The sequence below is a fragment of the Thyridium curvatum genome (assembly GCF_004353045.1).
Source record: "Thyridium curvatum strain D216 chromosome Unknown NODE_51_length_304177_cov_85.428264, whole genome shotgun sequence".
In the NCBI taxonomy this organism is placed as follows: domain Eukaryota; kingdom Fungi; phylum Ascomycota; class Sordariomycetes; order Thyridiales; family Thyridiaceae; genus Thyridium; species Thyridium curvatum.
Genome location: NW_022156806.1, coordinates 176,804 through 204,560, shown reverse-complemented (window position 1 = coordinate 204,560; position 27,757 = coordinate 176,804). Strand labels below are relative to the sequence as shown.

At 57.6% G+C, this 27,757-nt stretch overlaps 11 protein-coding genes across 11 annotated transcripts; 8 read left to right on the top strand and 3 right to left on the bottom strand.

The window, feature by feature from the left end:
• Nucleotides 1-55: 55 nt before the first annotated feature.
• E0L32_008061 (uncharacterized protein) lies at nucleotides 56-1,216 on the top strand (the record flags this gene model as incomplete). Its single annotated transcript, XM_031142873.1, has 2 exons — nucleotides 56-1,115; nucleotides 1,182-1,216. 2 exons carry the CDS (start codon nucleotides 56-58, stop codon nucleotides 1,214-1,216), a joined length of 1,095 nt encoding a protein of 364 aa, XP_030992735.1.
• Nucleotides 1,217-1,962: 746 nt separating this feature from the next.
• Nucleotides 1,963-2,376, bottom strand: E0L32_008060 (uncharacterized protein; the record flags this gene model as incomplete). The annotated part of the gene is made up of 3 exons (XM_031142872.1): nucleotides 1,963-1,997; nucleotides 2,089-2,173; nucleotides 2,314-2,376. 3 exons carry the CDS (start codon nucleotides 2,374-2,376, stop codon nucleotides 1,963-1,965), a joined length of 183 nt encoding a protein of 60 aa, XP_030992734.1.
• A 1,090-nt stretch (nucleotides 2,377-3,466) lies between these two features.
• On the top strand, nucleotides 3,467-3,772 carry E0L32_008059 (uncharacterized protein; the record flags this gene model as incomplete). Its single annotated transcript, XM_031142871.1, has 1 exon — nucleotides 3,467-3,772. The coding sequence occupies one exon, from the start codon at nucleotides 3,467-3,469 to the stop codon at nucleotides 3,770-3,772; it is 306 nt and encodes a 101-aa protein (XP_030992733.1).
• Nucleotides 3,773-4,553: 781 nt separating this feature from the next.
• On the top strand, nucleotides 4,554-5,396 carry E0L32_008058 (uncharacterized protein; the record flags this gene model as incomplete). Its single annotated transcript, XM_031142870.1, has 1 exon — nucleotides 4,554-5,396. One exon carries the CDS (start codon nucleotides 4,554-4,556, stop codon nucleotides 5,394-5,396), a length of 843 nt encoding a protein of 280 aa, XP_030992732.1.
• A 1,050-nt stretch (nucleotides 5,397-6,446) lies between these two features.
• Nucleotides 6,447-9,137, top strand: E0L32_008057 (uncharacterized protein; the record flags this gene model as incomplete). Its single annotated transcript, XM_031142869.1, has 6 exons — nucleotides 6,447-6,614; nucleotides 6,779-7,258; nucleotides 7,313-8,181; nucleotides 8,283-8,478; nucleotides 8,564-9,001; nucleotides 9,069-9,137. 6 exons carry the CDS (start codon nucleotides 6,447-6,449, stop codon nucleotides 9,135-9,137), a joined length of 2,220 nt encoding a protein of 739 aa, XP_030992731.1.
• Nucleotides 9,138-9,811: 674 nt separating this feature from the next.
• E0L32_008056 (uncharacterized protein) lies at nucleotides 9,812-10,984 on the bottom strand (the record flags this gene model as incomplete). The annotated part of the gene is made up of 2 exons (XM_031142868.1): nucleotides 9,812-10,534; nucleotides 10,631-10,984. 2 exons carry the CDS (start codon nucleotides 10,982-10,984, stop codon nucleotides 9,812-9,814), a joined length of 1,077 nt encoding a protein of 358 aa, XP_030992730.1.
• A 1,318-nt stretch (nucleotides 10,985-12,302) lies between these two features.
• E0L32_008055 (uncharacterized protein) lies at nucleotides 12,303-13,561 on the top strand (the record flags this gene model as incomplete). The annotated part of the gene is made up of 2 exons (XM_031142867.1): nucleotides 12,303-12,381; nucleotides 12,432-13,561. 2 exons carry the CDS (start codon nucleotides 12,303-12,305, stop codon nucleotides 13,559-13,561), a joined length of 1,209 nt encoding a protein of 402 aa, XP_030992729.1.
• A 670-nt stretch (nucleotides 13,562-14,231) lies between these two features.
• Nucleotides 14,232-15,308, top strand: E0L32_008054 (uncharacterized protein; the record flags this gene model as incomplete). Its single annotated transcript, XM_031142866.1, has 1 exon — nucleotides 14,232-15,308. One exon carries the CDS (start codon nucleotides 14,232-14,234, stop codon nucleotides 15,306-15,308), a length of 1,077 nt encoding a protein of 358 aa, XP_030992728.1.
• A 1,267-nt stretch (nucleotides 15,309-16,575) lies between these two features.
• On the bottom strand, nucleotides 16,576-17,607 carry E0L32_008053 (uncharacterized protein; the record flags this gene model as incomplete). The annotated part of the gene is made up of 2 exons (XM_031142865.1): nucleotides 16,576-17,269; nucleotides 17,378-17,607. The coding sequence occupies 2 exons, from the start codon at nucleotides 17,605-17,607 to the stop codon at nucleotides 16,576-16,578; spliced, it is 924 nt and encodes a 307-aa protein (XP_030992727.1).
• A 5,392-nt stretch (nucleotides 17,608-22,999) lies between these two features.
• On the top strand, nucleotides 23,000-23,795 carry E0L32_008052 (uncharacterized protein; the record flags this gene model as incomplete). Its single annotated transcript, XM_031142863.1, has 2 exons — nucleotides 23,000-23,236; nucleotides 23,307-23,795. 2 exons carry the CDS (start codon nucleotides 23,000-23,002, stop codon nucleotides 23,793-23,795), a joined length of 726 nt encoding a protein of 241 aa, XP_030992726.1.
• A 1,957-nt stretch (nucleotides 23,796-25,752) lies between these two features.
• E0L32_008051 (uncharacterized protein) lies at nucleotides 25,753-27,459 on the top strand (the record flags this gene model as incomplete). The annotated part of the gene is made up of 3 exons (XM_031142862.1): nucleotides 25,753-25,974; nucleotides 26,060-26,991; nucleotides 27,060-27,459. The coding sequence occupies 3 exons, from the start codon at nucleotides 25,753-25,755 to the stop codon at nucleotides 27,457-27,459; spliced, it is 1,554 nt and encodes a 517-aa protein (XP_030992725.1).
• Between the last annotated feature and the right edge of the window lie 298 nt (nucleotides 27,460-27,757).

Genomic DNA, 27,757 nt, shown 5'->3' with positions numbered 1-27,757 from the left:
CAAGAGTTTGGTTGTTCTTTTTTATATCCGTAAACGAGAAAATACATCATCGAAAATGAAGTTCTCCGCAGCATTGAGTTTGGGTCTCGCCCCTCTGGCCCTGGCCAAGGCTGTCCACAATGTCTACCCCGTCGAACGCAGGACGCCCAACCGTGGCGGCGCCTCGCAAGCCGTCGGCGCCGCGGCAGCCATTGGTGTCGACCCGGCCATCCTCGCTGCTGCCGGTCTCCGCGGCCTTGGTCTTACCGCCAACGCGAGGACCGAGGTCATTCTCATCTGGGTGAACGGTGGAGGTGGCGCGCAGACGACCTCGATCAACCAGCAACAGACCGTCACGCGGACCGTCACCGTCAACAACGGGCAGGCTGGAGGAGCTGCCCAGCAGACTCCGCCGCCCGCCAACGGTGGCGCCGTCGCTAGCAACACCGTCGCCCCCGGTGCCAGCAGCGTCGTTGCCGGCACTGGCGCCACCCACACCGTCACCGTCGGCGGCCCCAAGGGTCTGCAGTTCGAGCCCACCGAGCTCAAGGCCGCCGTGGGCGACATGGTCATCTTCACCTTCCTGAGCCAGAACCACACGGCCACCCAGTCCGCCTTTGACAAGCCCTGCGAGCCCCTCGCCGGCGGCATGGACTCGAGCTTCCAGCCCAACCCCAACAACAGCGTCAACCCGCCGCCCCAGGTCGCCATGCAAGTCATGGTCGAGACGCCCCTGTGGTTCTTCTGCGCCCAGGCCAAGCACTGCGGCAAGGGCATGACCTTCTCCATCAACCCCACCGCCGAGAAGACCCAGGCCATGTTCCAGCAGATGGCCATCGCCCAGAACGGCGGCGGCACCGGCAGCGCCATCACCGGCAACGGCAGCGCCGCCGCCCCTCCTCCTCCCGCCGGCGGCGCCGCGGCTCCCCCCGCCAACTCGCTGACCGCCACCCTCGGCGCCGGCACTGGCGGCGCCGCGGCCACCGGCACTGCGGCTGCCCCTGCCGGCACCGGCGTCGTCTCTGGCGTCGGCACCCTCAACCCCGACGGCTCTTGCTCTTGCTCCGTCCAGTGCGCTCCTGGTGCCTTCCCTGCCGTCCAGGCACAAGGCATCGGCTCATTCGGCGGCATGGCCGGTAAGCATTCCCTCCAATGCACTTGATTCTTCGACAGTCCACATCCTAACATGGCTTTTGACACAGGTGGCATCCCTGCCAACATGGTCGGCGCTGCATGAGTTCAGTAGGAGAACAGGGAGGGGGTCAACCATCTCCAGATAGAGAGGGAACAGATGTATTTTCCCTTCGGGGGGTTTTTCAAACGCACCAAACTTTTTTTGTAGATTTAAAGACTTCGATACGGGCGGTTCATAGGTCAGGCGGGGAGACGATTCTGCTTTCTTGGGATATGGGAAGGGTCTTGGTTGGCAAGACTTCCGCACATACTCCCCGGGCATGAAGGTATATATGACTGGTTCGTATTCTGGATGCAAATTAATACCATATAAATGATCTACCTTTTTTGTTTTCCCTCCCCATTCATCAGGCCGGTTCAATGAGTGCGTGGGGATGTGTCTCCTGGTCTGTTAACATAGAGGGAGTGAGGGAAATCTTCTAGTCCTTCGGCATGGATATGTGATATGCAGAAAGGTTGGCAATGCGATAACGAAAGGGAACAGTCACACCACGAATGCAAAAGCCAAGGTGAAAGTGAGTGTGCAATGCGGTAAGATTGGCCTATACCGACATATGACGAATGCAAGAAGAGTGAACTCCCTACGCTCCCAACATGATGATATCCTTGCCTTTCGCTATCCCGTCGCGCAAAAATTGATTTCCTGTTTTTTTTCTTTCTTGTCCTTTTGTTGGTTGTTATTCTTCGTGACCGTCGTGATCCCTCGTGACTCGTCTTGCAAACGCCTTCGCCGTCCCACGGAGCTGGGAAGAAGATATCCCGATCATCGTGACTTATTTCTTTGCATCTTTATTTCTTGCCCTCGGCCGCCTTCTTGGCGTCGGCTGTGTCGCAGTAGCAGATCCATGTCAGCGAGCTGGTCCCTGATCGTTGCGAAGGATACAGCCCCAAGGATGGGCTGTTAGAGGGACTCACCGGCCGCCTGCTTCTCCCTCATCTTGGCAGCGACCGCCTCCTTGTCGCGCTGCATCTCACTGCCGCTCTTGCTGTTCTTCGACTTCTGTACTTGTGGGGAAAATCGCCTTGTCAGCACATACGCACGATTGCTATCTATCCCGACGCCGAAGGGGTGCCGCCGCCGAGCGCTTGCGGCGGAGCAGGAAAGGGGCCCCAGGGGCCGGCGGAAGGGACAGAACGCACCACAGCGGCCTGCTTCTTGAGGTTGGCCTCGCGGGCCTTGTCGCGCTGGTTGCCGCGGGCCATGGTTTGTATGGATACGGTTGACGAGAAAAAACCGCAAAGTGGGGGGGGAAAGGGGGAAAGCTGTTGGATGAGTGCGAGGCGCGCGCCTGTTTGCGGGAAGAGGGAAGAGCCGATCGTTTGCGCCAGACAGGTGTGAAGGACAGGACGGAGAGAGCGGATATCGTGCTTTCATGCGGGAAAATTCGCAGCGCGTGTAGTCAGTCAGAGGCTCTCGTCAGTTCTCCGTAAAGAATGGTCTGGAAGCGGGCGGTGCGGCGGTGCGCTATGCGCCAATCAGAATTTGGCGCCCGTGGTAAAGGGTTCCTATTTTTGGGGGCAGGAATTTGGGCGAATCGGGTTGTGGCACTTATAAGCGCGGAGCCTACAAGTACAAAGTGGCAGTTACAGTGGGCTTCTCTGAAGTGCTTCCTCGGGCTGGCTGCAAACTCGTGACTAGAAAGGCTCTGATAATGGAGTGAGTTGCTTGAAACCCGCTTTCAATGAGCTTTTTGACAGATCCTGCTTCTGAAAAAAGGCAGTCCATCATCTGCTATACTGGTCACCAGCTGTATGTGCCTATGCGCTCACACATCGAACGTGTGTAGGTACCTCCTTCTGTAGCTACATGAGAAGCAGCGGCTCTCATCGCTGTAGCTTGTAGGCAACCTTCATAGAAACAACCCCTATGGATTCACTCAACTTGGGACCCTCGTAGTGTACCTATGTAGGAATGCTCTTATCTCAATGACTCCTTTGGTATGGCTCCTGTCATCTGTTGCGAACAAACCTACCTACCTAGGTAGCTTTCGTGACTCAACAGATAAAGTCATTTTGGGCCCTGTAAATTCGGTTGGTCCTGCGGCCTCGACAGCACCCATTGGGCCTCATGAGCATTATGGAAGCCCCTGTGGACCCCACCGAGGCCGGCAGTTATGGCTGCTAAATGGACCTGAAACAGCGCCTGAGCTTTCCACGTCCAATCGAATCCATCTGGAAGCCCGGATTCGAAAATCACCAAAGGGAACGCACATAAAGCACACTTCCCTGACATGTCTGGCGTCCATCCCCGTTCCTGGCTCAACCCATCATTGGAAGCAGCCAGATTCGCATTATGGACCCAGTGTCTGCATGGATTCTTGGCCGAAGGGTGATCCCCTCCTCGTCGCTTGGACGAGAGCGCTCCCTGTTCGGATGGGCTGATCTGCCGCAACCGCCCTTCCAGAAACTCAGCGGAGGATCACCTTACCTCGAGGCAAGAGACGCGTTCTGGATGGCTGCCCGGCACTCTACGCGTGCTGTTGATGTCGCCTCCCATCGCCCGAGGACGTCGCCACCCGCTGAAGCCCATTGGGCAGCGACAGCGGCCAAGGAGGTCGATGACCCCTGGCACGACAGAGAGGTGAGCGAGCGACCGTGACTCCCCGCGGAAACTTCTGAAACCACTGCATCTGCCTCTTGCGGGTTTGCCCTCCGAGCGTCTCAGCTTCCCATGGAGCAAGAGGATGTTTTGGCGTCGAGCAAACGATTGGCCAGAACTTCTCCCCGGCTTTGTGCGCATGGCGAAACAATATTGCAAGGGGCCATCTATTCAAGAGGTTTGTGCCTGGTCACTGACACGCTTCTCGGCTCCCACACCAGGTAAGTAGGCAAAAAGCCAGGCGGCTTTGTCTGGCTATTCAGGTAAACCGGGAACAATGATACTCTTTTTTCTCTCTCTTTTTTCTCTCTCTTTCTTTTCTGTCAAGTCTTTGACAATACCCTCTATTAAAAGCTCACGGCCCGCACAAGTGTTTCGCTCTGGTCTGCCTCCTCACCTTCTCTATTGTGACTCGCCACGCTATTGTCCTGATTATGGGGATGTGATCATTGATATCACTCAACATCCCTTTCTTTTCGTTTGTTTCCTTTCTCTTGCACCCTTTGTTCGCTTTCAAACATCTCAAGACTGCCTAGGCCAGTAATTGTCGACTCTGCCGCTCCCTTTATAAGCCACCCAGCTTCTGCGAAGTCAAGGGTTGTTGCTTTCTTCTTCCCCGGACACCGTTCCTTCTTACACGATACCTACTGCCGAGCAGCAGTCCATCGAGCATCACTTGTACGTGGAAGGAACACGGACCCTGTAAAGCAGGGCATAGAACTGACAGAAGGTAGTTCGTTCGCTAAACCTACTCGAAGCTCCAACCAGCCCATCCTTCAAGATGTTTAAGAAATTCAGCGAGGTCTCTGAGAGCTCCAAGTTCCGGGGCTCGGCCATCATCGTCCTCAACATTCTCCGGGGCTTCAACGTCGTCGGTCTGCTGTCAGTCGCTATCGCGAACTGGGTCATGATCGTCGTGCCGCCATTGATGAAGCATCACTTCTTCTTCTTCGACTTCGCCTCCCACTTTTTTGTCTCGGGCATCGCCCTCTTCCTCCTGATCTCGGAGACGGGACTCTTTGTAAACTTTTACAAGAACAACTTCGCCGTCCTCGGTCCCGATCGTGGCTTCTTCTGGCTTGGCCTCGCCATGATCATGTTGGGCTGCAATGCCCTGGCCAACACCAACAAGCCCGACTTCACCGTCGAGGACCTCGGCCTGCCCCTGTGGCGCATGGTCCTCGCCGCCGGCATCCTCTGCCTCATCTTTGGCTTCTTCAACTTCATCGCCTCCCTGGTCTACCGCGACCCCCAGGCCCGCATCGCGGCGCGCGAGTTCCGCAAGGACGGCAATCTTGCTAAGGGCAAGAACTACGAGGACATGCTCTCGCAGCGCAGCGCGTCGCTCCGCGACGAGAAGGAGACGTCGAGGGCGCGGCGCTACACCCAGGCCTTTATGAGCAAGTTCGGCGGCAAGCGGCCCGAGATCAGCCACCCCATGCCGCAGCACGTCGACGTCGAGCGCGCCGCGTCCTCGCACAACGACGGCGACAGCTGGGCGCAGGACCGCGGCAGCCCCATCGCGCAGGGCATGCAGCGGCCTCCGACGGCGATGCACCCTGCCTTCACGGGCGGCAACCGTGCAACCCGTTATAGCGAGGTCAGCCACCTGAATCGCTTCTAGTAGATGTGACTCATTTGCTTTTGTTATGGGACGGGGGGGGAAGACCTTCGAATAGGCAATGCTTGCTTGCATAGCGAAGAGGGACGGACACCCACGATCTTTCTGGGCGGCGTTTTAGCAAGGGTCGGACATATGCATTTTGATTTGATACCCTTGGTCTGGCATAGGTGGCGCAAAGGTTTTCTGCGTCTTAATATTGTTGCTTTTTTCCATTTGATGAACAAATCGAAAAGATATCTGAAATTACCTACATTATCTCTCCTTTGTGCTGGTGATTTGGAGACGTACGGTGCGAGCTGATACACAGTGGCGGACCTCTCACTGTACGCCCACTACATGCCTGCCTTGCCTGCCTTACCTAAGCAGCGACTTGACTTAACTAGTAGCACGACTAACGCCAAACCTTCAGACTTGCGAAGCTTGCTTTGTTTCGCATCCATCTCGACTTGGCCTGTCAAGGCTTCATTCTCTGCCAACGCTGTTTGTAGGGCCGCCGCTCAGCCTGCGACTCTTTCAGATCGATCTGTCGCCTCGCTGGCTTGCCTTCGACTGTGCGCATTCTCGCCTGCCTCCGACAACTACCAGCCCAGGGTCGGTCGAGTGATTCACCCTCGACTTCACCTGCTTCTCACCCTGCCACCCACAGACCTCGAACAAACACCCTACTGTTGTCGTCTGAACCTGTGAATAATGCTATTGATGACTCTGTGACTTGGCTATTGTTCTTCGGTGGCCATCTCGTGGAGGGAAGGATTTGGGGCTTGGATCTTGGACCTTGGGGGGACACACACTTCTTCCTATTTTGTTCCATTGCAACTTCCAGGCCCTGCCCACCATCTTCTTCCTGGGCTTCTTCTACTTGTGCCTTTGAACATCCGCGGTCCTCCCCAGTGACTCTGGACAGGCAGTGTTCACGCTTCCAACTGGAAAGGATCTGTCAGCACCGCTTCAGTGCTAAGACAGACCACATCCCGTGTCTTGAACCAACCCAATACATAATAACTCATCTGTCCTGTCTGTGTTGCCCACCGCCACCCAGTGTTGTCCACCATGTCTTATGAGGACCATGCTGCCGGTGTCGCAGAAGACTACCGAGATGCCTTGGACGGCCTGACGATGAACTCGCGGGTCGAGATTAGCAACTTGACCTTGATCGCAAGAGAAAACACCGAGTTTGCAAACGCAATCGCCGAGGCTTTGCAAGACCACATCAAGAAGGTAAGTCCGACTGGGCCGCCAAGAACCCCTCAGAGATAACTGCATCATGACTGCATCTTCCAACGCTTCAAACGGTGGGAGCAGTTGGCCGATTTTCTCATCTTCGCTCCAGACCTACCTGCCACGGGACTTTTTGAACAGTGATAGCTAACGTTTCCTTCAAGGTTGCTCCGCCGCGAAAGCTACCAGCGCTCTACCTACTCGACTCGATTGTCAAGAATGTCGGCACTCCATATACCCTCTTCTTCGGCCGCAAACTATATTCGACCTTCATGGAGGCCTACGCTGCCGTGGACCAAAATACTCGGCGCAAAATGGACGAGATGCTGAAGACATGGAAAGAGCCCGTACCGGGTTCCATCGACACACGTCCTGTGTTTCCTCCAGACGTAGTTCGGCCGATCGAGAACGCACTGATCAAGGTCAGGACATCGACACTGCAGGCGAACCAGGAACACATGCGCAAGGAGCAGCAGCTTCTCTCCAGAGGCCGGCCCCAGGCGCCGTACCGAGAGACCCCCACGCCACCCGGGGGCGGTCGTCCTACGCCTCCTCAGAATGTTCCATACGGACAACCCCCTTATCCTGGTGCCAATGGGGCCCAGTACCCTGACCCAGCTACACAAACATATCCCATTCATCCTGTAGGTCTTAGCCATTGTCATATGAGCATGGAACCTATGCTAAACGTCTTCCAGGCACAACAATATGCTCGGTCAACGCCCCAGCCCCCGCCATCTGCCCCGGCAGCAATGCCATTCCAACCACCAGCACCCGCATACGGTGCTCCCCCTGCCCAGCCTGGAGGATTAAGCATGGGTTCATTGAGTCAGGATGTTGAGCAGCTCATCACTGCTTGCAAGGCGGAGTTTGCGCAAAACGTACATGATGCTAGTATCCAAACAAGACTGAAGGCGTTGCTGGACCTGCAGAGTCTGCTTCAGGCGCAGCACTTGCCACCTGATCAGTTGATGCTCATTAAAACCAGAGTTGATGAACTATCCGTAGAGATGAGGGGCCGTAAAGCCCCAAGCTACACTCCTACACCACCTGTTACTGTACCGCCGTACCAACCTCCGCCTCATCAACCGCCAGCGGCAGCACCAGTGCCGCCGCCAGCGACTGCCCCTCCGCCAGCAGCCGGCGTGTCTCTTGACGCATTGCTCGGCAGGGGGGCTCTGGCCTCGCTGCTGGCACGGCAGTCTGCTACCCCTTCGGCCACACCTCAGGCGGCCGCTCCCTATACCCCTCCTCCTCCCGCTGCGGCAGCAGTTGCCGCGATACGATCACCGGTGCCGCAGGTCGCCGAGCCCCCCAAGGCGGCAGCAGCGCCTGTGCCGGACCCGATGGCGCTGATGGGCATCCTGCGCAAGGCCGGCATGCTCTCTGGCCTACCCGGCGCGGCTCCGCCTCCAGCTGCGCCGCCCATGCATGCACCGACGCCCGTCTCTCTCCCTCCGGGCCTAGCTAGTGTTATTGCCGCTGCCAGATCGGGAGCAGCAGTCCCACGGGAACCGCTGGAAGAGATCCGAAACGACATCGTCCTGACTGCGGACTCGCTGAAGAAGTAAGTTGGAAGACTTTGCATATACTCACATCAATCCCTGCCCCGTCACCTTGGAAGCAAAGAGAACAGACCAGCTCATAATTTATTTACTTGCGTCGCAGATTCCGTCCCCATCTCATACCGCTCATGTACGACGACCTAGGACCGCCGTGCGCCCAGTGCGGCCGACGGTTCAGGACGGACGAGGAGGGCCGGGCGAAGAAGACGGCGCACATGGACTGGCACTTCCGGATCCACCAGCGCATCGTCGAGGCGGAGAAGCGCGGCCAGCACCGGAGCTGGTACGTCGACCAGATGGTGAGTCTTTTCTCGGTTCTTCTTCCTCCCCCTTCTCCCTGCTTGCTGCTATGCTATTTGCACAAGAATGACATTCACTAACAAGGACGCCCTTCAGGACTGGATCCGTTCCCGGGAAGCCATCGACGTCGACCACGTCGAGGACCCCGCCGACGGCAAGGGCGCGGACGGCGGTGCCGGCGGTGCCGGCGGTGGCTCTGCAGGCGGCGCGGGAGGCAAGCAGGCGGCCAAGGTGGCCTGGATCCCCGTGCCCGCGGGCGCCGGCTCGACGGGCGTGTGCCCCATCTGCCAGGAGCAGTTCAAGCCCATCTGGCTAGACGAGGCGCAGGAGTGGGTGTGGATGGACGCCGTGCGGGTCGGCGGCCGCGTGTACCACGCCTCGTGCCACGCCGAGGCCACGAGGGGCGCCGAGTCGCAGCCACCAGCGGCAGCGAGGCGCGGAGGAGCGGGAGGAGGAGGAGCCTCTGGGGCCAGGAGGACGCCGGACCGGGGCTTCGGTGGTGGACGGAAGAGGAAGGCTGAGGTGAGTCTACGTACACTATGGGAAAGAAAGAGCTGTGGCCATTGCTTTACTAACGCATGACAAGCAGGATGATCACGCCCGGCGCGGCAAGGTCAAGGGCGAGCCCAAGGTGGACTTGAACGCCCTGCCATACTAGGAGGGGATATTGCCCCGTGGGTAGGGAGCAAAGGTCAAACGGACGGAGCGGTGCACTACTCGATTGGGGTCATTTCGAAAAAAGGGGGGATGTGTATATTGCATTGCGAGCGGTGTTTCATGGAGACATCTGACGGGGGCCTTTTTTTATCCCCTCCCCTGCGCCATAAGAAGAGGGACCAGACACGAAATGATGGCTGCACGGAAGGGTTTTGCAGGGGTTCTTTCATCATCTGCATTCTCGTGCGACAATGGATGTGCGGGCTTTTGGTGCATGGGAATCCGTGTCACACGAACCGGAGGCACAATGGCTAGACAACAGAGACGATAATTGACATTGGGCCGAGACGGTCTTTGCGATTCAACAATGGCTTCCGTTACAAGTGACTTGTTCTCGTGATACTCGGCAATGCTACTGACCTCTAACTAGTGCAGACGTCAAGCCTCTGCTTTCAAAAACGTTTCCTCGGCCCCTTTCCCCGTCGTACGACGACAAGCAGGAGAGCCTGTGCGAGATTCCACCACGGACCCATACACAGAGCCAGCCACGCAGCGCCCTAACTTCGCTCACGCCGTGCTCTCCCTCGGCGCGGGCCGCCTCCCCTTCCCCTTGTTCTTCTTGCGGCCCGGCACCGCCGCCCGCGCGCACCACGCAGCGACCATGCGGCCCGCCCCTCACGGCGCCTCGTGTATGTACTCGCGGAACGCGTCCAGGAAGCCCTTCCACTCGCCGGGGGCCACCTCCTCGGCCCACCGGCCCACGGCCTCGACGCCCGCGAGGTCCTCGCGCATGTGGCTCCGCGTGCCGTCGAGCACGCTCGTGCCTCCGAGCCCGAGCACGAGCGCGTACAGCGCGACCTCGGGGCCGACGCCGGCGCGGCTCGCGAGGCCCGTCGTGCAGGGCAGCTTCAGCAGGCGCGGGTTGCCCGAGAGGGTCCAGAAGGACTGGTAGACCAGCCCGCGCCGGCGGCAGAGGGCGCGCGCGGGCACGTCCCAGCGGGTGTCGCGGTAGAAGCGGTTCTGGAGCACGGCCGGCGGCGGCACGACGAGGCCCGCGGCGGCGTCGGCTACATCGAGCAGGGCGGCGAGGTCGGCGGCGGACGCGTTGGAGATGCCGAGGCGGCGGACGCGGTGCGGGACGTGCGCGGACAGGGCGGACCAGACGGCCTGGGTCGCCTGCGGGGTGCGGAGGGGGGAGTGCAGGACCAGGCAGTCTATGTAGGGCTGTTGCTGCTGCTGCTGCTGCTGCTGTCCTCCGTCAGGGCCCGAGGGGGGGAAGGTGAAGTTGGCGAGGGAGGAGCGCAGCGAGGCCTCGACCTGCTCCTCCGGCGGGGCCGAGGGGTCGTAGGGCATGTCTGAGGGGTCCTGGCCCGACTCGGGGGTGAACTTGGTTTGGATCTTTTGGGGGGGGATTATCTGTCAGCGCGGACGGCGTTTGAAAGGGGGGGTTGGTTGGTTATATAAGAGGAGGGGGGGAGCTTTTTGGCTTCTCACATAGAGGTCGGCGCGGGAGACGATGCCCTCGGCGATGGCGCGCCGGATGCCCTGGCCGACGAGGTCCTCGCGGTAGTGCTTGGGCTGGGCGGCGGTGTCGACGCCGCGGAAGCCGGCGCGCAGGGCCTGGTAGACGAGCTCGGCGGTGTCGTCCTTCTTCCAGGCGGTGCCGTAGATGAGGCGCGGGATGGTGGCCGGCGGGGCGCCGTCGTCGTCGTCGTCGTCGTCGTCGTCGTCGCGGCGGAGGTTGAGGTCCCGGGCGAGGCTGGAGGTCGGCGCCGGGACGGGTGGGGCTGCACTCCCGTCGCCGGTGGCGGCGGCGGCGGTGGCGGGCTGGGATGAGGATGACGACATGGTCTTTGTGTGGGAGGTGGTAGGGGTGCGGTGCAGGTTGGGTATCGATGCGTGGGAGAAGGAGGCGTATCGAGCGCGGGACGAGGTTGAGGTTGATAATGGGAAGTATGAGGGCGGCTGTTGATCCACGGGCAGAAGAAAGTCTGGAGGCTAGGACGTGATGATGCAGTTGAGTGGATCGCCGGGTGACCAACTGCAGGGCACCGGCAGCAGGAGCAGGGGAGAGATGCGATATGCAAGTCATTTGATGCCTCGGCGCGCTGTTGGCCGGCCTTGTCAAGCTTGCCCAGGGTCTTCCCAATCGGGAGGTGCAGCTTGGGCTTTTGTTGCCGGTGTCGGGCTTGCTCTTACCGGTCGAAGGTGCTGCTGCGTGCGGGATGGTCGTTATGACGCTGAGTGATGGAGGTCTGGTCTGATGTGGGTTGGTTGGCCTTGCTGTGATTTGTTTTGGAAACCAAACCCGTCAAGTGCGTTATTGAGTCTCTCTTCGGTTGGTTGAGACTATGATGTTTGATGTATTGCTATGGGAACTCTTGTACATTGCAATTAGCTACACGAAGAAGCAACGGTACTGGTGCCCATGATCCTGCTGTACACACATTTGTCTTGTTGTCCATATGAGTAAATAGCATTGAACGGACAACTCCAACTGTCTTGATCTACTTGTAATGAGATCCGCCCTTGGCATCCTCCCACTACTCTACAACTAGCTACGAGATAGAAAGACCAAACTGACCGGAAACAAGATAGAAGACCGGCTACAGGCCCGGGCGGGGTTGGTGACCAGACCGACTAAAGCCCGGTCGACACTCCAACCCCCACGGCATCGAGGGGGCGGGTGGATGGGACTCGTCCTGGTCCGTCTCGATGGAACAAACCATCGTTCCTCGCAGACCAGACCAGACCAGACCAGACCTCTCCTCCACCCGGTTCATGGTGGGCCTCTTGCACTCTCCGTAGTCGCTACCATGTACTTGTCGATAATCTCCTTCAGCCGCTGCCCCACCGCCGAGTTAACGTAGTTTTTCGCGGGTGCGGTAGTGCGGGTGCCACTGGACGAGGAGACTCGAGATGCGGAGCGGAGAGCAACAAACAGCCCGTCGCCATGCTTATGCTTGCATGACAGGCTACGGCACAGACCCCGCCCAATACGTTTGATTTCTTGTCTCCAACCCGACAATCTCGGATACCCTTTATATACCCCCCGTGTGCTGCCTCTAGCGAAGCTTCTGCTCCTTGTCTTGACTTGTCTTGTCTCATGATTGATTTGACTCGTTCTGCTCCGGTAAATAAAGACGTCTAGACACACACAGCGACCATGTCGTCACCACACACCGTCAGGTGGGGTATCATGGCCACCGGCTGGATCGCGGAGAGTAAGAAGAACTCGAACCCGAGTGAGAGTACGAGAATGCCACAGTGACTAAAACCCCACCACTTCTCGCAGTGTTCTGCAAGGACCTCCTCACCGACCCGGCCTGCCGCGGCGTCAGCGACGTCCGCCACGAGATCGTCGCCGCCGCCTCGTCCACCTCCAAGGACCGCGCCCAGGACTTCCTGGCCGAGACCATCAAGGCGCCCGGCAGCCCGCGCGCCTACGGCTCCTACGCCGAGCTGGTGGCCGACCGGGACGTCGACATCGTCTACGTCGCCACGCCGCACAGCCACCACTTCCAGAACGCCATGCTCGCCCTCGAGGCCGGCAAGAACGTGCTCTGCGAGAAGGCCTTCACCGTCACCGCCGCCCAGGCCCGCCGGCTCGTCGCCGCGGCGCGCGCCCGCCGCCTGTTCCTCATGGAGGCCGTCTGGACGCGCTACTTCCCGCTCAGCGTCAAGGTCCGCGAGCTCGTGCGGCAGGGCGCCGTCGGCCCCGTCTACCGCGTGCTGGCCGACAACTCGTTCGCCAACGGCGCCGGCGACGGCGAGCGCGTCACCTTTGCCGACGCGCACCGCATGGTCAACCCGGACCTCGCCGGCGGCGCCCTGCTCGACCTCGGCATCTACTCGCTGACCTGGCTCATGCAGATCCTCTACCACCTGCAGCCCGAGGCCGACAGGGAGAAGCCCGTCGTCGCCGCCGCCGTCAACAAGTACCCGGCCACGGGCGTCGACGAGTCGACGGCCCTGGTCCTGACCTTTCCCAGGCACAAGAGCATGGGCCTCGGCACGACCTCGCTGCGCGTGGCCACGGACCCGGACGGGCCCTTCAGCGGCGGGCCCGCCATCCGCATCCAGGGCGCCAAGGGCGAGATCCAGGTCCAGGGCCCGGCCTTCCGCCCGCTGCAGTACCGCGTCGTGCTCCAGGGCGGCGGCGGCAAGACCGAGGTCGTCGACTGCCCCATCCCGCGCGACGACAGGGCCGGCTGGGGCCACGGCATGTTCTGGGAGGCCGACGAGGCGGCGCGGTGCCTGCGCGACGGCCGCCTCGAGAGCGCGACCCTGCCGCTCGACGAGTCGGTCGTCATCATGGAGGTCATGGAGGAGGCGCTGCGGCAGGGCGGCGTCGAGTACCCGGAGCTCATCACGACCGACGTCTTTGACCCCCAGAGCCCGCTCAACACGGGCAAGTCGTCGTAAGATGAGAGCCAATGAAAAGCTTGATGGGGTCAGGAGATAATACATATTGTTCAGCCCTCTGATATATGATTTCTGAAAAGGTTCTTCCTGCGTGGATGATCCTTTGCTTGTGCAAGTCCACCGAGCCTGCCAGCTTGGAAGAACAATGCTAATAATGCATTGCCATATGAAGTCCTTTGTATTGAAGATCAAATGAATAATTATTTTAACGATTTTACAGAGAAAAGGATTTCTCCCCGGTTCTCTTTCACCTACCTATATAGAACACGTCTCGAGGCGTGGTGTAAGTGCTGGCCGAAACCAGGGTCTTAAAAGACGGGAGTGAAAATGGCCAGACCCGGTTTTTTCACCAACTTCGTCAACCACTTTCAAAGCCTGTCCCGGCGCCCAAACTCATAACCTGATCTACACTGAGCCGCAGGGGCGTCTTTCTCGGGTCTCCGACAAGACCAAGTCCAAAGACGTTTGACTCACCTTCCTACCCGAGGCACTTGAAGTTGTACCTACAGCGTCCGGCCGACTCACCATCTCATACGGCGCCTCCCTCAGCCAAAGGTGCTGAAGAAGGACATACCACAAACCCTTTTCCCCTCTCGTAACCACGCGCTTTTTAAACGCTGCCGGCCGACCAAAAACCCCTCCCAGATAAACAACTCAGGAAAAAAAAATAATGACGGCCCCAGCCCCGCAGCAGCAGCGCAGCCTGCCCTCGGACGCGGCGCCCCCCGGCGCCGCGGAGGACCCCTCGTCCTACGAGCAGGCCCACGTCCACGCCGTCTACCAGTCCATCGCCCCGCACTTCTCCGCCACGCGGCACAGGCCCTGGCCCCGCGTCGCGAGCTTCCTCGCCGCCCGCCCGCCCGGCTCCGTCGGGCTCGACGTCGGCTGCGGCAACGGCAAGTACCTCGGCGTCAACGGCGACGTGTTCCTCATCGGCTCGGACCGGAGCTCCGGGCTCGTGGGGCTGGCGAGCGCGCAGCGCGTGGGCAACCGCGGCCGCCGCGGTGAGGGTAGTAGTAGTCGTAGTGGTGGCGAAGCGGGAGCAGACGTATCAGCGCCGGGGAGGGGCTGCGCCGACGCCATGCTCGCCGACGGGCTGGACCTGCCCTTCCTCCCCTCGGCGCGGACGAGGGTCGACTTTGCCATCTCCATCGCCGTGCTGCACCACATGTCGACCAGGGAGCGCCGCGTCGGCGGCATAAGGGCGCTGCTCGAGTGCGTCCGGCCGCCGCGGCGGGCGAGGGCGAGGGCGAGGAGCCGGGATTCCTCCGGGGGGGCGGCCGTCGTCGTGAAGGACGAGGGCGGGCAGGTCCTCGTCTTCGTCTGGGCGCTCGAGCAAGGGTCCAGCCGGAGGGGGTGGGAGGAAGGCGGCGAGCAGGACCTGCTGGTGCCCTGGGTGATGAAGACGGGCGGCGGTCAGCAGCAGCAGCAGCAGCAGCGCAAGGCGGCAAAGGGCAAGAACGACACGAGCAAGGAGGGCGGAGGGCAGAGTACGGAGGGCGGTACCGCGGCGGCGGAAGAGGAGAGGGGAAAGCAGCAGCAGGACGGGCAGGGAGGCGACCAGACGTTCAGGAGGTACTACCACCTCTACCGCAAGGGCGAGCTGGAGGAGGACGTCGTCGCCGCGGGAGGGGAGGTGCTGAGCAGCGGGTACGAGAGGGACAACTGGTGGGCCATCGCGCGCAGCGCGGCGTGGCTCGAAGAGGACGGCGACCAGGTGGACGACGGCAAGGAAGAGGCGGCATAGCAGCCGAGGAGGACTGGAGGTATCGTCAAGTCGGCAAACCACCCCCCACGCCACCACGCCACGTAGTGCAGCATATGCAATACTGCCTGAAACTCCCGAATCCAGTAATTCTTGCGAACGAGAGAGAGAGAGAGAGAGAGAGAGAGAGAGCAGAGAGAAATTGTGTGTGTATGTGGTCTATTCATCTAAGTGGTCATGCGAGCGGAAACAAAACACCGGCCCAGTCAGTTGAGGCCTTTTGAACGTAAACCATCCTCCCTCACCCCTTTTCCAACGCCCCCCCATCGTTCCTCAACTCCTCCTCCCGAAACATCGTAAAGTGTATCATGACATCGTAATCGGATTTTGCCCTTTCCTCAGGTGCTCTCCTTTTTCTCTCCCTGGTACCCTTGCTCGGCCGCATAAACCAGCCGTCGATCTCCGTGTCTCGCATGTTCCCGGTCTAAAAGAACTCCGTTCCCACCCAAACCCCAGTCTAGAAACGTCAGTGATCCCGGCTTCCAACCCCCCCTGTTTATTCTTCTTTCTTTCAAGACTTTTGTATCCCTGAAAACAGGGTCCTTTATCCTTGTAACAGCAGTCTTTTTTGCAGGGATAGCCAAAGGAAAAGAACACCCCCGGCAATCTTTTGCCAAGAGCGAAAATGTGGTTCTGAATCAACGACACATGATGTTGTTTTCAAAATAAAACAAAACAGAACAGAATGAACAGACCAAAAGAGAAGCAAAAAGGCATGCATGCATCTGAGACAAGATTCCCATACAGGACAAGGTCCTTTTCATGCAGAACACCAAATAAGCAAGGAAAAAGAAGGGGGGGTTGAACAAGAAACAACCCAGATACAAATCAAAAGAAACATGATACTCTGTGCATCCGTTCTTCTTTTCTTTTTCCTTCCCGGTCCCCGGAAAAGCCTCTCTATGCAAATGCAATCTTAGCAAAACAAAGCCAAGGGAAAAAAAAAACTCATGACAATGACCGTAACGTTGTGCCTTGCAGTACCCAACCCAAGAGCAATGCACCCAACTCCACACCCCCCCAACACCCCTTTCATACATGTCGTTTGGTCATAAAAAAATAGAACTCTTTAGAAACAGTAACGTGATGTTGCTGCTGCTCTGCTGTCGTCTTGTGTGTGTGAGCCCTCCCCCCCCCGACACAAACCCTAGCAGCACAGTCGACCAACCAATCTACCCAATTCTCGTCTCGTATTGCGTGCCGAGTGCTGCGCCGCCGGCAGGGGTTTCAAGTCGTCGCGTGGTCTCGATCAATATCGAGACACGGAGGGCTCGCCCACGTCATCGTAGCGGGGGTCGTAGTGCCGTCGCCGTGGCTCCCGGTAGGCCTGCTCGGGCGGGCTCGCCCTCCTCTTGGCCCCGGCAGGCTCGTAGCTCGGATAGGCCATACCCGGGAAGGGTGGCACCGGGCTGTTGCTCTGGCTGTGGATCGGACTGGCGCTGGGAATGCTCATGGAGTACGCGGGCGTGCTGTAGGCGCTCATCCCCGTCGTGAGCTCGGCCACGCCCGGCAGGGTGCCGGGCGTCTGGTCGTGTGCGCCGGCCTGGATCGGCGCCAGGCCCGGCCCAGTGTGGGTATAATACATCGCGTCGTCGGACTCGGGCCCAGGGCCATAGGGTCCCACGGCCTCTCGTCGAGCAGGGGCCGGTCTGCCCCCCGGGATTGTGTAGAGCCCGCCGGGAGTCGGCGGTCCCGAGCCGAGGCGTCCGTAGCGCGGGGCCGAGGCGCCGCCGTAGGATTGAGAGTGGTGGTGGCCGCGTGACGGTGAAGTTCGGTAGTGATGAGGCAGTGGCGCCTCCATGGTCGCGGCTGTTAGAGAGAAGGGGACCACTCCGGCCCGTCGAGCCATGTCCGACTCCCCTAGTTGCCAGTGCATTGCCTCCGCAGCCCGCCAGGGCACTTGCATCTCTTCGGCAACCTTTGCCCACATCTCGGGCTTGAATCTGTCCGGAACATGAGTCAGTTTTGTGCTGTTTTGTATCATAAGCGTCGCGCCAAGCCTGTGAGGGCGGCGGCTCCAGCCAAGGTCGGGTTTCAGGGAAAGTGCTTACCTCTCGTACAGCCGTGCCAGCTTGTTCTTGCGGTCCTCGTCCCACTCGCTCCGTCTCTCGAGGTAGTTCTGGTAGTGCAGCCGGCAACTAATGGCACTGCGGCCGGGCAGTCTCTTCGAGATGTCCTCCCATTTCATACCGCTGCCTCGAAGCTCGATGATCAGTGCGTCCTCCTCCGGGGACCACTTGCTTTGCTTCTTAGCTGGGGCGTCGGCAGAGTGTGGCGGCATCGCTCGCTTGCCCGTGAGCGCCCCAGGGCGAATCCCCAATGGCGGGTTTGGTGTGGGGGCTATGAGAACGGGAACGTCCGTTGGACCGGAAGAAGAGCGTTGCTGAGCCGGACCGGATCTTGGGAGGCTCGGATAAGAGGGAGTTGAGCCTGACGCCGGTTGAGTGCTGTCGGGAGGGTGCCCTTGGGACCCTGTCGAATCTGATCGTTGTAGGAGAGAGGAGATATCCACGTTGTCGGTGTTCTTCCCTTTGCTGGCTGGGAGCGGCCAAAGTCCATCTACCGACGTGTCTGCATCCGCTCGTAGCCACGCCTCTGCTTTTCTATGTGTCTGAACAGAAAAGAGGCGAGGCGGTCAAGGACTTGACAGACCACTGTTGCCAAATCCCACCGCCCTGCTGCAACAGAAACGGGGAGTAGAATCCTGTCTTCCGGCAACCGACTATCGTGCCGTCGGGGGGGCTATCAGTCAAGCCGGGGGAGGCAATGCAAGTAAGATGGCGCCTGCCTATGCAGGGGCTTGCTGCAGAGTGGCGGCGTGATCACAGGAGCCTTTCACAACGCTCTACCAATCGATGGCGAGACTCCTGTGATATCCAGGAACGAGCCTCTTGCAGGTCGAGCTGTCATAGGACGGCACTCGCGCTTGTCTCCGCTCGTGTTCCCGAAGAGCAGGGTGTGCCTCCCCTTCCCGCTGCTGAAGATCGCGATTCGCGTAGTAGAAACTGGGGGGAAATGTTCCGTTATTGGCGAGCCGTAGGATCGCTTTGGGCCAATAATTGAGGAGAAAGTCTTTGTTGAAGAAGGTGGACCTTGAAAGGTCAGATGTGCAAGTCGTCGGTCAATCAAGCCTCTGGGTGAATGTCTGCAGACGGAGCAGACTCTTCCATAGCCATGTAGTGTCCCGACTACGAATATTTAAAGGGAACCAGAGGCAGAACGACCAGCAGGGCCGCCAGCTGTCATATGGATATGCGTGCCCGAGATTGTTTGTTCTGCGTTGGTAGTCCAGGCAAAACCGACAGCGGTCGAAGCCCAGAGAAGCGAACGGCCTCGTAATGAGGCGGAGAGAACTTTGGGTTTGGAGAGCCAAAACAGATCCAAAGGAAACAGTGACATCAATGGCTCCGGAGCAATGCTCTTGGAGAAAGATATACTTGTCCAAACCAGGTAGAGGTACGTAGGGCTTGCAGTACCACCAAGTCAGGCCAGGAGGACAGGGGCAAGGGTGGGTGAGGTGGTGAGTGAGCACAGCCAGAATGTGGAGTCCAGGACCCAGGCGTGTATGGCTTTGTGCATTATATGTGAGTTGTATGTGCTGTGGGTTTAGATTAACAGATGCCCTGCCCTATAATAAGGATGAGATATGCGTATTATCAACGAAGAAGACTCGGTGAGGAAGAGGGTTGCAGTTTAAGATTCGGTGCTAGAGCCAGTTGGGTTATCAGCGTTGTACTCGAGCGCTCGCCACAGGAGAGAACATCAGACGCAACGATTCAACGATCCAACGCCTCATGAACGAGAAGAGCCTCCGGTACCAAAGAGTTTGGCAAAAACCCAGACAAAGAACAAGAGGTACAGTCATGCCTGACAAGAGCAAAAGTAGGGTGGCTGTTTGCACGACCACGCCCCTGCGAGTTGTCGAATTGGATGGATCAAGGCGACACGCCCTGCCGCATATGGATATTGATGGAATCGGACGGGGCCTCTTTTCTCTTGACGGCTGGGCAGTGTAGAAAACGAGGAGACGTGATCGTTTGCTGGCACGCAGGTGTATTCATAACGACCCCTAAGGGGGCATGGCCACAGCTTTCATGCATACTTGCAGTGCAGTCCAACCTCACAAGCCCTGGCTGGCTTGTTGAAATTTGGCTCGGCTAACTGCCGACGACTGACGCAGGTCCTGGTCCTCGTGTCCCGGTCCATTGGAAGGATGCATCATCGCTCGCCTTGGGGGCATGGTTGAGAAGAAGCTCGAGCCAAGCATTTGGCATCAAACAAGCTACTCAGGGTATTTGACTCGACAGCACTCTAAGCCGTGGCATCAATGACATGGGGCGTGCGGCCATAGGATCAGGCCTGTCTGGTCCTTCGGAGAGTTTCAGGGTTCGCAGCAGTGCGACAATCCACCGCCGCTGCCCAAGCCATGATGCAAGAGGTTGCATCCGCGGGTTCGGCATCAAGCGTCGACGGGCAGGGGGAGTACCACCATGTCGTGTGAGGATAGTGCCACCAGATCGAGCTGGGATATGCTTGAAAGGCCTGGAGATGGGGGAACAACAGGGGTCGTGAGCGCTGGCAGGACTAGTGATCTGAGTGCATAGCGTTGTGGGGATTTTGAAACTGATTTACGCTGAATGAGATGTCGCCATGTTGGACTCGTGGAGCAGAAAACATCGATTCGACGATGGATCTGCTGCGCAAGAGCTGCCCTCTGATTTGTTTGACGATGACTCCCATGATGCACTTCTCCGCACAAACCAGGGTCAAAGTTCGGTAGGAGACGTTCATCGTTCGAACTACACAAAGTGTTTGGTACTTCTCCACCGGCCCGCGTGTGATGATCCAAGCTTTTGCTGGGCTTAAAGCTTGCCGTTATAAACGGCCCTCGACCCGGGAAAACTGACTGCCTCGTTCCGTGGATCATTTCAGACGGAACCGAAGCTGAGGCCCTGGGACTTCGCACACCAGCTCTCAGGTCTCGCAGCCCGAAAAGGCATCATACTAGACCGGAGAGACTGGCATTCCCCTGCCACAAATCTAAAGTGAACACGGCCTTGACTGCCGGTGACTCAGCTTGTGCTAAGCCTCTTTCTACCCGAGCTCCTTCCTTTCAGTCTACATGGCTGCCCATGTCGGGCATAAGGTTTGGATCAGGAACTGGTGGTGGTTTGACAGGGATTGCCGACGTATCGTAGATTTGCTTGATCAGTCCTGCAGGGCGCCCGATCGGGACAGTTAGAACGCAGGCATCGAAACTGAACGCATTGTCTGTGCGCAGCCCAGGTTTTGTAATCGGACTGCGATGTACATCATACAAAAATCGTCAGATGTAATGTTATCCATCTGAACAGCCGGACAACACTTGAGTCGTCTGTCGCCTTTCCAGCTTTCTTGTCGATACTGAATCGGCCCAATGACTTGCGGACACATCTGTCACATCGGTGCCTGGACCATCTGGGCTGAGCCAAGTGTGATGAAGTGGCGGTCAAGTTTGCCAACCTTCCGTCATGACCAGAACAGGTTCAGGGTTGTTCGTTGCGGCCGCCATGGACTGAGACGCATGTACTCGAGGTCTTGTTTCGGTGTGCCAACATCTGAGGTGCCTCTTCATATCGACTCAGCTCTTGTGTGGCCACGCTGATCTGGCTGTTGCGGTTTAATAGGCGCGTCTGTAGAAGATTGCCGCTTTCCTTCCTTTTTCCTCCTCTCGATATCGAAGCCGTGCTCTATCCCGTACGTACGACAGGTGCACTTTGCGGTAGACAACCTTGAGCAGCATGTTTCAATATCGGACAGTTGGCGGTCGGTGTGCACAACTGCCTTGAAGTGCCCAACGAGTCTGGCCATTCCCGACACTTTTCTTTTGTTGTGCTGTCTCTCTGATTGGTTCAATACCCAGCCACCCACCGCTGTTCCACCGCTGGAATTGAAGCTGCAGGTGCCTCTGGAAGGGCTGTCCGTCTATTTGCGGTGTTCTCGATGTTGCTTGGCCTTGCGCGTCGGGGGACTGTACATGGAGGCATTGCTGCATACGGGTTGGGATGGCTTATAGCATTTCAAGACCACGTCTTGATCACTGCATGAACAAGCGTGCCTCGTGTTTTGGGGAGGATGATTCCTGATTTTTAGGATCAGGGAGCTGAGCTGACTGGTTGACCAGAACTGGTTTCGAGGTCAAAGTGCGTGTATCCATTCGCAGAGCATATACTTCGGAACATACGCCGTCGTTGTTGTACTCCCGCCCCTTCTTTTCAGCCCTACCAAAGATGCCATGGAGTCTGCATGCTTACGGAAATATTTGCGAGTGCTGGGCTCGAGTGACTCGGGCCTCAACGGGATCGGGGATACCGGTCAGGCGGTCAGTTTGATAGTCGATAGAGGCACGCCACAGAGCCATGAAGGATGCAAAAACCAGGTTATGGGGATTCAGGTGCCACCTTCGACACAGGCTCGAGTGACTGTACAATTACGAAACAGTACAAAGCAGGTTCGCGGACGAACCCAATGTGGCGGTGAGAGCAAGGATTCAGATCTCGGGTAGCAAGGATGCAAGTCATCTCGAGGGACAAACAAACCCAACCTCGCCGGCCGTGGTAGGACGTATCGACCCGTGTCAGTATGAACTGCGCTCAAGGTGTGGTGTGCCGAGTGAACAACGCCAGTCGCCATGTCAGTAGGTAGCCGGTGCTGACCTAGGAGTGCAAACAAACAGCCTCTGCATCCACCAGGGATCCTGGTGTATAGATCCCTGGGACCTTGCAATTTGCAGGTGGCTAGCCGTGATGTCCCGATCGATCTGCCGTGTTGTGACGAGATGCCCTGCTTGTTGGACCATGCCGACTGTTTGGCACGGGTTTAGTTTTGCCCAATAGAGCTATGCGTCTGGAGGAGATTTCAAGCGCCTTGGATTTCGTGATTTGAGTTTCCTTGTTCTTGCCGAAGCTGTAGTGAGAGGCAAGGTCAACAAATCAAAAATCGAGCGTGCCTGTGAGGTGAGCCCCCCTCACGTTGGACGGCAGATCATGCCGAGGCACTTATGGTGCGTGTCATGCTGTGTTCCCGGGATGCCCATTGCAGCGGTGCCAAAATTGATGGTCAATACGGGAGCCGGCAGACTCGACGCCCATGTCTGTTTGCGATCCCAACAAACGTATAGCTTTTGTTCCCTCACGATGTTAGTGGATTGGGACTTTGATGAGAGTGTCGCCGTCGAGTGGTGAGGCCCAAGGTCATTCTAAGGCTGTGAAGATCGCTCGGTTTGGAAAGTGTATGGACTTGGGAGGCTGTCCTTTTGTTGACTAAAGTTAGGAAATCGAATCATTGAAGAAGAAGTTATGATATCCTGCCTAGTGTTCTCCAGTCAGAGGGAAGGAGCAATAGGGTGGTGGTGAGTGGTGAGGCGAGGGGCAAACACGGCAGGCACCAAAAAGTATGGGGCGTGCTTATTGGTTGCTGTGGAAAGGGCGATGGGGCAAGTCGCAAACTTGCTTGCCTCCATCAAGAACAGATATCAATCTTTGAGAGCTTCACCATCATTCAGGGAAGCGACAAATTGTTCTAATTTCACTTCAAATATTTCCAGGCCTTGCATGAGGCTCCTTCATCGCATCTGAAACTACTTTCCATTCCAAATCTTGAGCAGCCAGCCTGCGCGGTCTCAAGCTTCTACCATGGCGGATGTACCATTACAAATTATATCCGAGAATGCCTCATCCGAGAGACGCATAACACCGTCATGGTCAATCAGCCACTTGAAATCAAGACTTGAACCTATCACCGGCATTCCGCCCTTCTCTCAGAGGCTATTTCTAAAGGTTGCAGGCCAGGACAAAGTCCCTGTAGTGGCGGCAGATGAGGAGACTGCACAGATAGGTGCCTTCCACCTGAGCCCTTACAGCGAGCTTCATGTAAGTGAGGCACCGTTACAAGACAGCAAATCCAAAGTAGTAGAAGAACGAAGATGCTGACGCGAACAAGGTCATCGACACACGCCCGCCAGGTGCTCGGCCCAACTTCACCGATACCTCTGGTGTCGACAAGTATGTGATGCCCGAGGAGGAGTATGAAAAGAAGACGGATTCTGTGCTCGCGTGGAAGAAGTCCCAGAAACTGGGGCGTTTCGACCCCAACGCCCCCAGTCTCGAGCAGGCCAAAATTGCCTCTTTCGCCCGGGAGATCGAGGCTCGTGGTATTGCCGTAGGCAAGCGGTGCCGAGTGGGCGGCGACGATGCCAGGAGAGGGGTGATCAAGTACGTCGGCGAAGTCAAAGAGATCCCCGGCGGTCTCGGTGCTTGGGTCGGAGTTCAGCTAGACGAGCCCGTGGGCAGAAACGATGGGAGCATCGGCGAAACCAGATATTGGGGACAGCCATCGCAACTCAAGCATGGCGTCTTCGTCAGGCCGGAGAGGGTCGAAGTCGGTGACTATCCTGCGATGGACGACCTGGAGGACATGGAAGAAATCTAAGGCACGGACATTTCACATGACAGCGGCTTTGCGCATCAAGCTGCGGCAGACGTCTCCCTGTCAGAAGGATGCTGACCGGGGGTAAAGCCCGTCGCCTCTGATGAACGAACGAGAATACATAGCGTGGGATCTCGGTTCCAGGAAATTCGCGTTGCAATTATGATATTATCCCTCTAGGAGACTTATGATCGATTGTAAACGCCGATGAAGCAATATTTGACATTACAATGGCATATTCATGAAGAACGATCGAAGACTTCGAAAGGACTGCCATCAAGTGCTTTCGATATGTTGATCGTGTGTCAACTCGACGCCTTGACTAAGCATAAAAAAGGTCTGGTATCTGAGACGCACATCGAGGATCTTCGAGCGGAAGAATTTGCCGAAGCCACAAAGCTTGCATGTGCATGGTAAATCTCCGAAAACGATATTTGTGCTGGCTCGGGCGAGAAACATTGTTTGGAGTATTCCCACAGAGATCAAGAAGGCAAACCTCCTCATTGAACCATTGTGTTTGGACAATAAGCATACAAGCTCCAGCTACAGCCAATCCTAGCAGTCGAGACAACATTGAAATACTTTAACTTGGGCAAACATGTCTGGAGCCCTGGAGATCAAACACGCCTGCGCGAGCAGTTTCAGACCCCAGGCTCCGGCTCCGTCCGCCTCTCACCTCCCTAGGGCTTTGGAGAGCTGAGCGCGGGCTCCGAGTGGCATTGCAGCTACCATGTCAACAACCACGGTACCAGTCCGACATTGTGGAACGGGCGGCCAGAGTGCCGAATGGCTTTGGGGCGAGCTGAGTGGCCCCCAGTGTGCATGATGGAGGGTCAGCTCAGTCGTCGAACCTGCGACACAGCGCCTCTGACAGGTGGTTGCTTTAACGAATCGCTGCCACTAAAACAGGTTTGGTGTCTCATCACGCAGGCCCAAAACACCATCTCCATTGCGTAGGCAGTCATTGGTGTCTCGGGTTTGTCCATCATCCAGCTCTTGCACAAGAGTCATCATTGTCCTCTCGGTTACTGAGCGTGGATGTCCTGGAAAAATCTATACCCTGGCACAGGTGTTTCTGTATGGCTCTGCCGTATGATGTATCCAGCTGCCAAAAGACGCTTGGTACGATCTTGTGCAAGCATGTGTCTCCATAGCCAAGTGACGAGACTGTTTCTGACAAAGGAATGGGTGGTCTTTGACTCAGCCAAGACTCGTCTTATAGCTCATCGTCACGCCTCTGTTTAGGATCAATGTACCATGACTGCCCAGGAAGGGTGCCAGCTCGTAAGCTTGGTCTGCTGGTTGTGCTGTGCTGCGAGACGGGTGCGGACCGAGGGAGGAATCAATGGCTTGCGACGCAACTAAATGCCCTAACATGTTATGCTCGGTCCTTGCGTGGCCTCTCTTTAGCACCTCTTATGACCACCTGCACTCCAGGGTCTTAGCACTCCCCACTCTCGAGCCCATTGGTACTTGCGGAGAAGCACCACAGGTGCCCTGGATGGCAAGTACCGCGCCCACCACGCACTAAATTCTTGGGCCCTTGGCATCCGCAGCTACCGGTTCCGTTCTGCTCACAACGGCCCACCGGTCACCCAACTTTCCTGCTGCCATGACCTCCCGCCTCCACCACTGCCTCTGCCTTTGCCCTTGACCTTTGCGCATACTCTTATTGACGATCAAGACGCATGCCCAGAGAAGCCGAAGCTCATGTGCTGGCATCCGGATTGAGATGTTACATCCCCGGTGGGAGACTGTCCTGCCAAACATCCAGCCTTACCGGCTCAGTCTTTGTCTTCGTTTTCAACAACCGCTGCCGGCCGCATCTGCGTCTCTTTCATTACTTCCACCCGCCGCTTCCCACCTTCCCCACCCCAAGACGCATCACTTCTTCCAGAAACTGCTCTGAATTCCTGACCATCGCGACGTCGACCGTCGCTGGTGCGGGTAATAGAGGATGATGGCCTCTATGCTGGTGGCGCTCGTGGGCGCCCTTTCCGTCGCCTCAGTCGCGGCGCAGACGGCTTTGATAGCCCCTCTACCGGATGCACCATCATGGCAGCAGAATTCGGTCATGTCACTCCTCCTGACAGCGCCCGGCGCCAACATTGTCCCCTTGGCTTACAATATCTATCCTCTCACCGCTGAAGCGGGACTCAACCAGACCGACGTGGCCCGGACCGTGAGTGCCAAGCGCATCCCACTTGCCTTCATCGTATCATCATGGTCGTAGAAGGACTGATAAGACTGACCAATGCTTCGACTAGGCGATCCATATTCGAGGCAATCTCGTGTCAGCTACACAGACATCCTACGTCAACATCAATAGCCCCGATTCCGTAGCCTATCTCTGCTGCGATAACCCGAACTCGTCATTCATCACACCAGATGTGATGCTGGCTGCTCTAATGAACAACAAGCCCAAGGCGATACTGCTGTATAGCATGATCGGGAATTGCTGCTCCCTGCAACGCCAAGACCTACCGTACCACTCGATATTTACTATGTCATCGAGGGGAGAAGCGACAGAAGCGCTGAACATCACGGATACGGGGGAGGGGGCGGTGCAAGCTTACATCACGGGCAACGCGACCATTCCCAACCAGGACAGCCAGAATGGGCAGAACGGCAACAACTCGGCAGTGGCCATGAGCATATTGTACAGCATTACGGGTCTTATAACATTGTTGTTCCTGGTCATCATCGGGACCGGCGCCATCCGGGCCCACCGGTATCCGGAGCGATACGGCCCACGCAGCGCGTACGGAGGACGGCCCAGGCAGAGCCGTGCTAGGGGACTGGCTCGAGCCGTGCTCGAAACTCTGCCCATCGTCAAGTTTGGACAGCCGCAGAATAGCAAGCCCGATCCCGCTCTCGAATTGGAGAGCGCTCCGGGATCGAGGGGAAGGGACGGCGTCCATGACGCTCATCACCTCTCCACCATCCCCGAAGATGCCGAGGCTTCGCCCAAACCGCAGGGAACACCCAAGAGTACGCCAATTGCCGAAGCCGCCGGAGCTGCCGATGGCAATGCTGGCGCAGATGCGGAATCCCAAGGCGACGAGCACCTTGGTTGTTCCATCTGCACAGAAGACTTTACCGTGGGTGAAGATGTTCGGGTCCTGCCTTGCGACCACAAGTTCCACCCACAGTGTGTTGATCCATGGTTGATGAATGTGTCGGGTACTTGCCCACTCTGGTATGTGTTAATCATCTTGCGTCCGCTACGTAGACGAGGCGCCCAAATACTGACCCAATGGAATCTAGCCGTCTCGATCTTCGCCCAAGTAAAGAAGACAGTTCTAGTCACACCAGCGGCGAGGACACGCAGCACCTGCCGCCGCCGCTTGAAGCCGAGGCCGAGAACGAGACAGACGGGTCCGCCAGTACGACGAGGCGTCGCTCGTCTCGCCTGATCGACCTTCACCGTCTGCGACACGCAACCGCCGAGGAGCGCATCGAGGCTCTTCGACGATACCGCTCGGAAGCTCAATCCCAACCGCCTACGGCGGCCGAGGGCGACGATGAGCGAAGACGCTCGGCGCGGTTGACGAAACGGCTGCGCGAGAAATTCCGGGTTCGGACTCGCGCGCAGTCTCCCGGCGGCCATTCTCAGTCCGGAGCAGGGCCAGAGAACCCGGGTGCCGCCTCGTCGTCGACAAACTAGTCGGATTTTGATCGACGAATACTTGTTGAATTTTCAAGACAATTACGACGAAATAATGCTAGTTCTCAGAACGCCAACGAGGCCATTACTGCGCAATTACTTTCAGATTCATGGATTTTCCTTTTTTAATGATGGATGCGTGATCAGCAGCACGCAGAAGAAGGAGGATATTATTAACCCCGATAGACACGGCGTTCATACCAGTTCTTCACATTTGGAGCACACCAGACCGACAGCATTGCAAGGCGTTTTGAAGGGTTCTTTTGATTCGGACTCGGAGATTTTGATAAGGTTTATG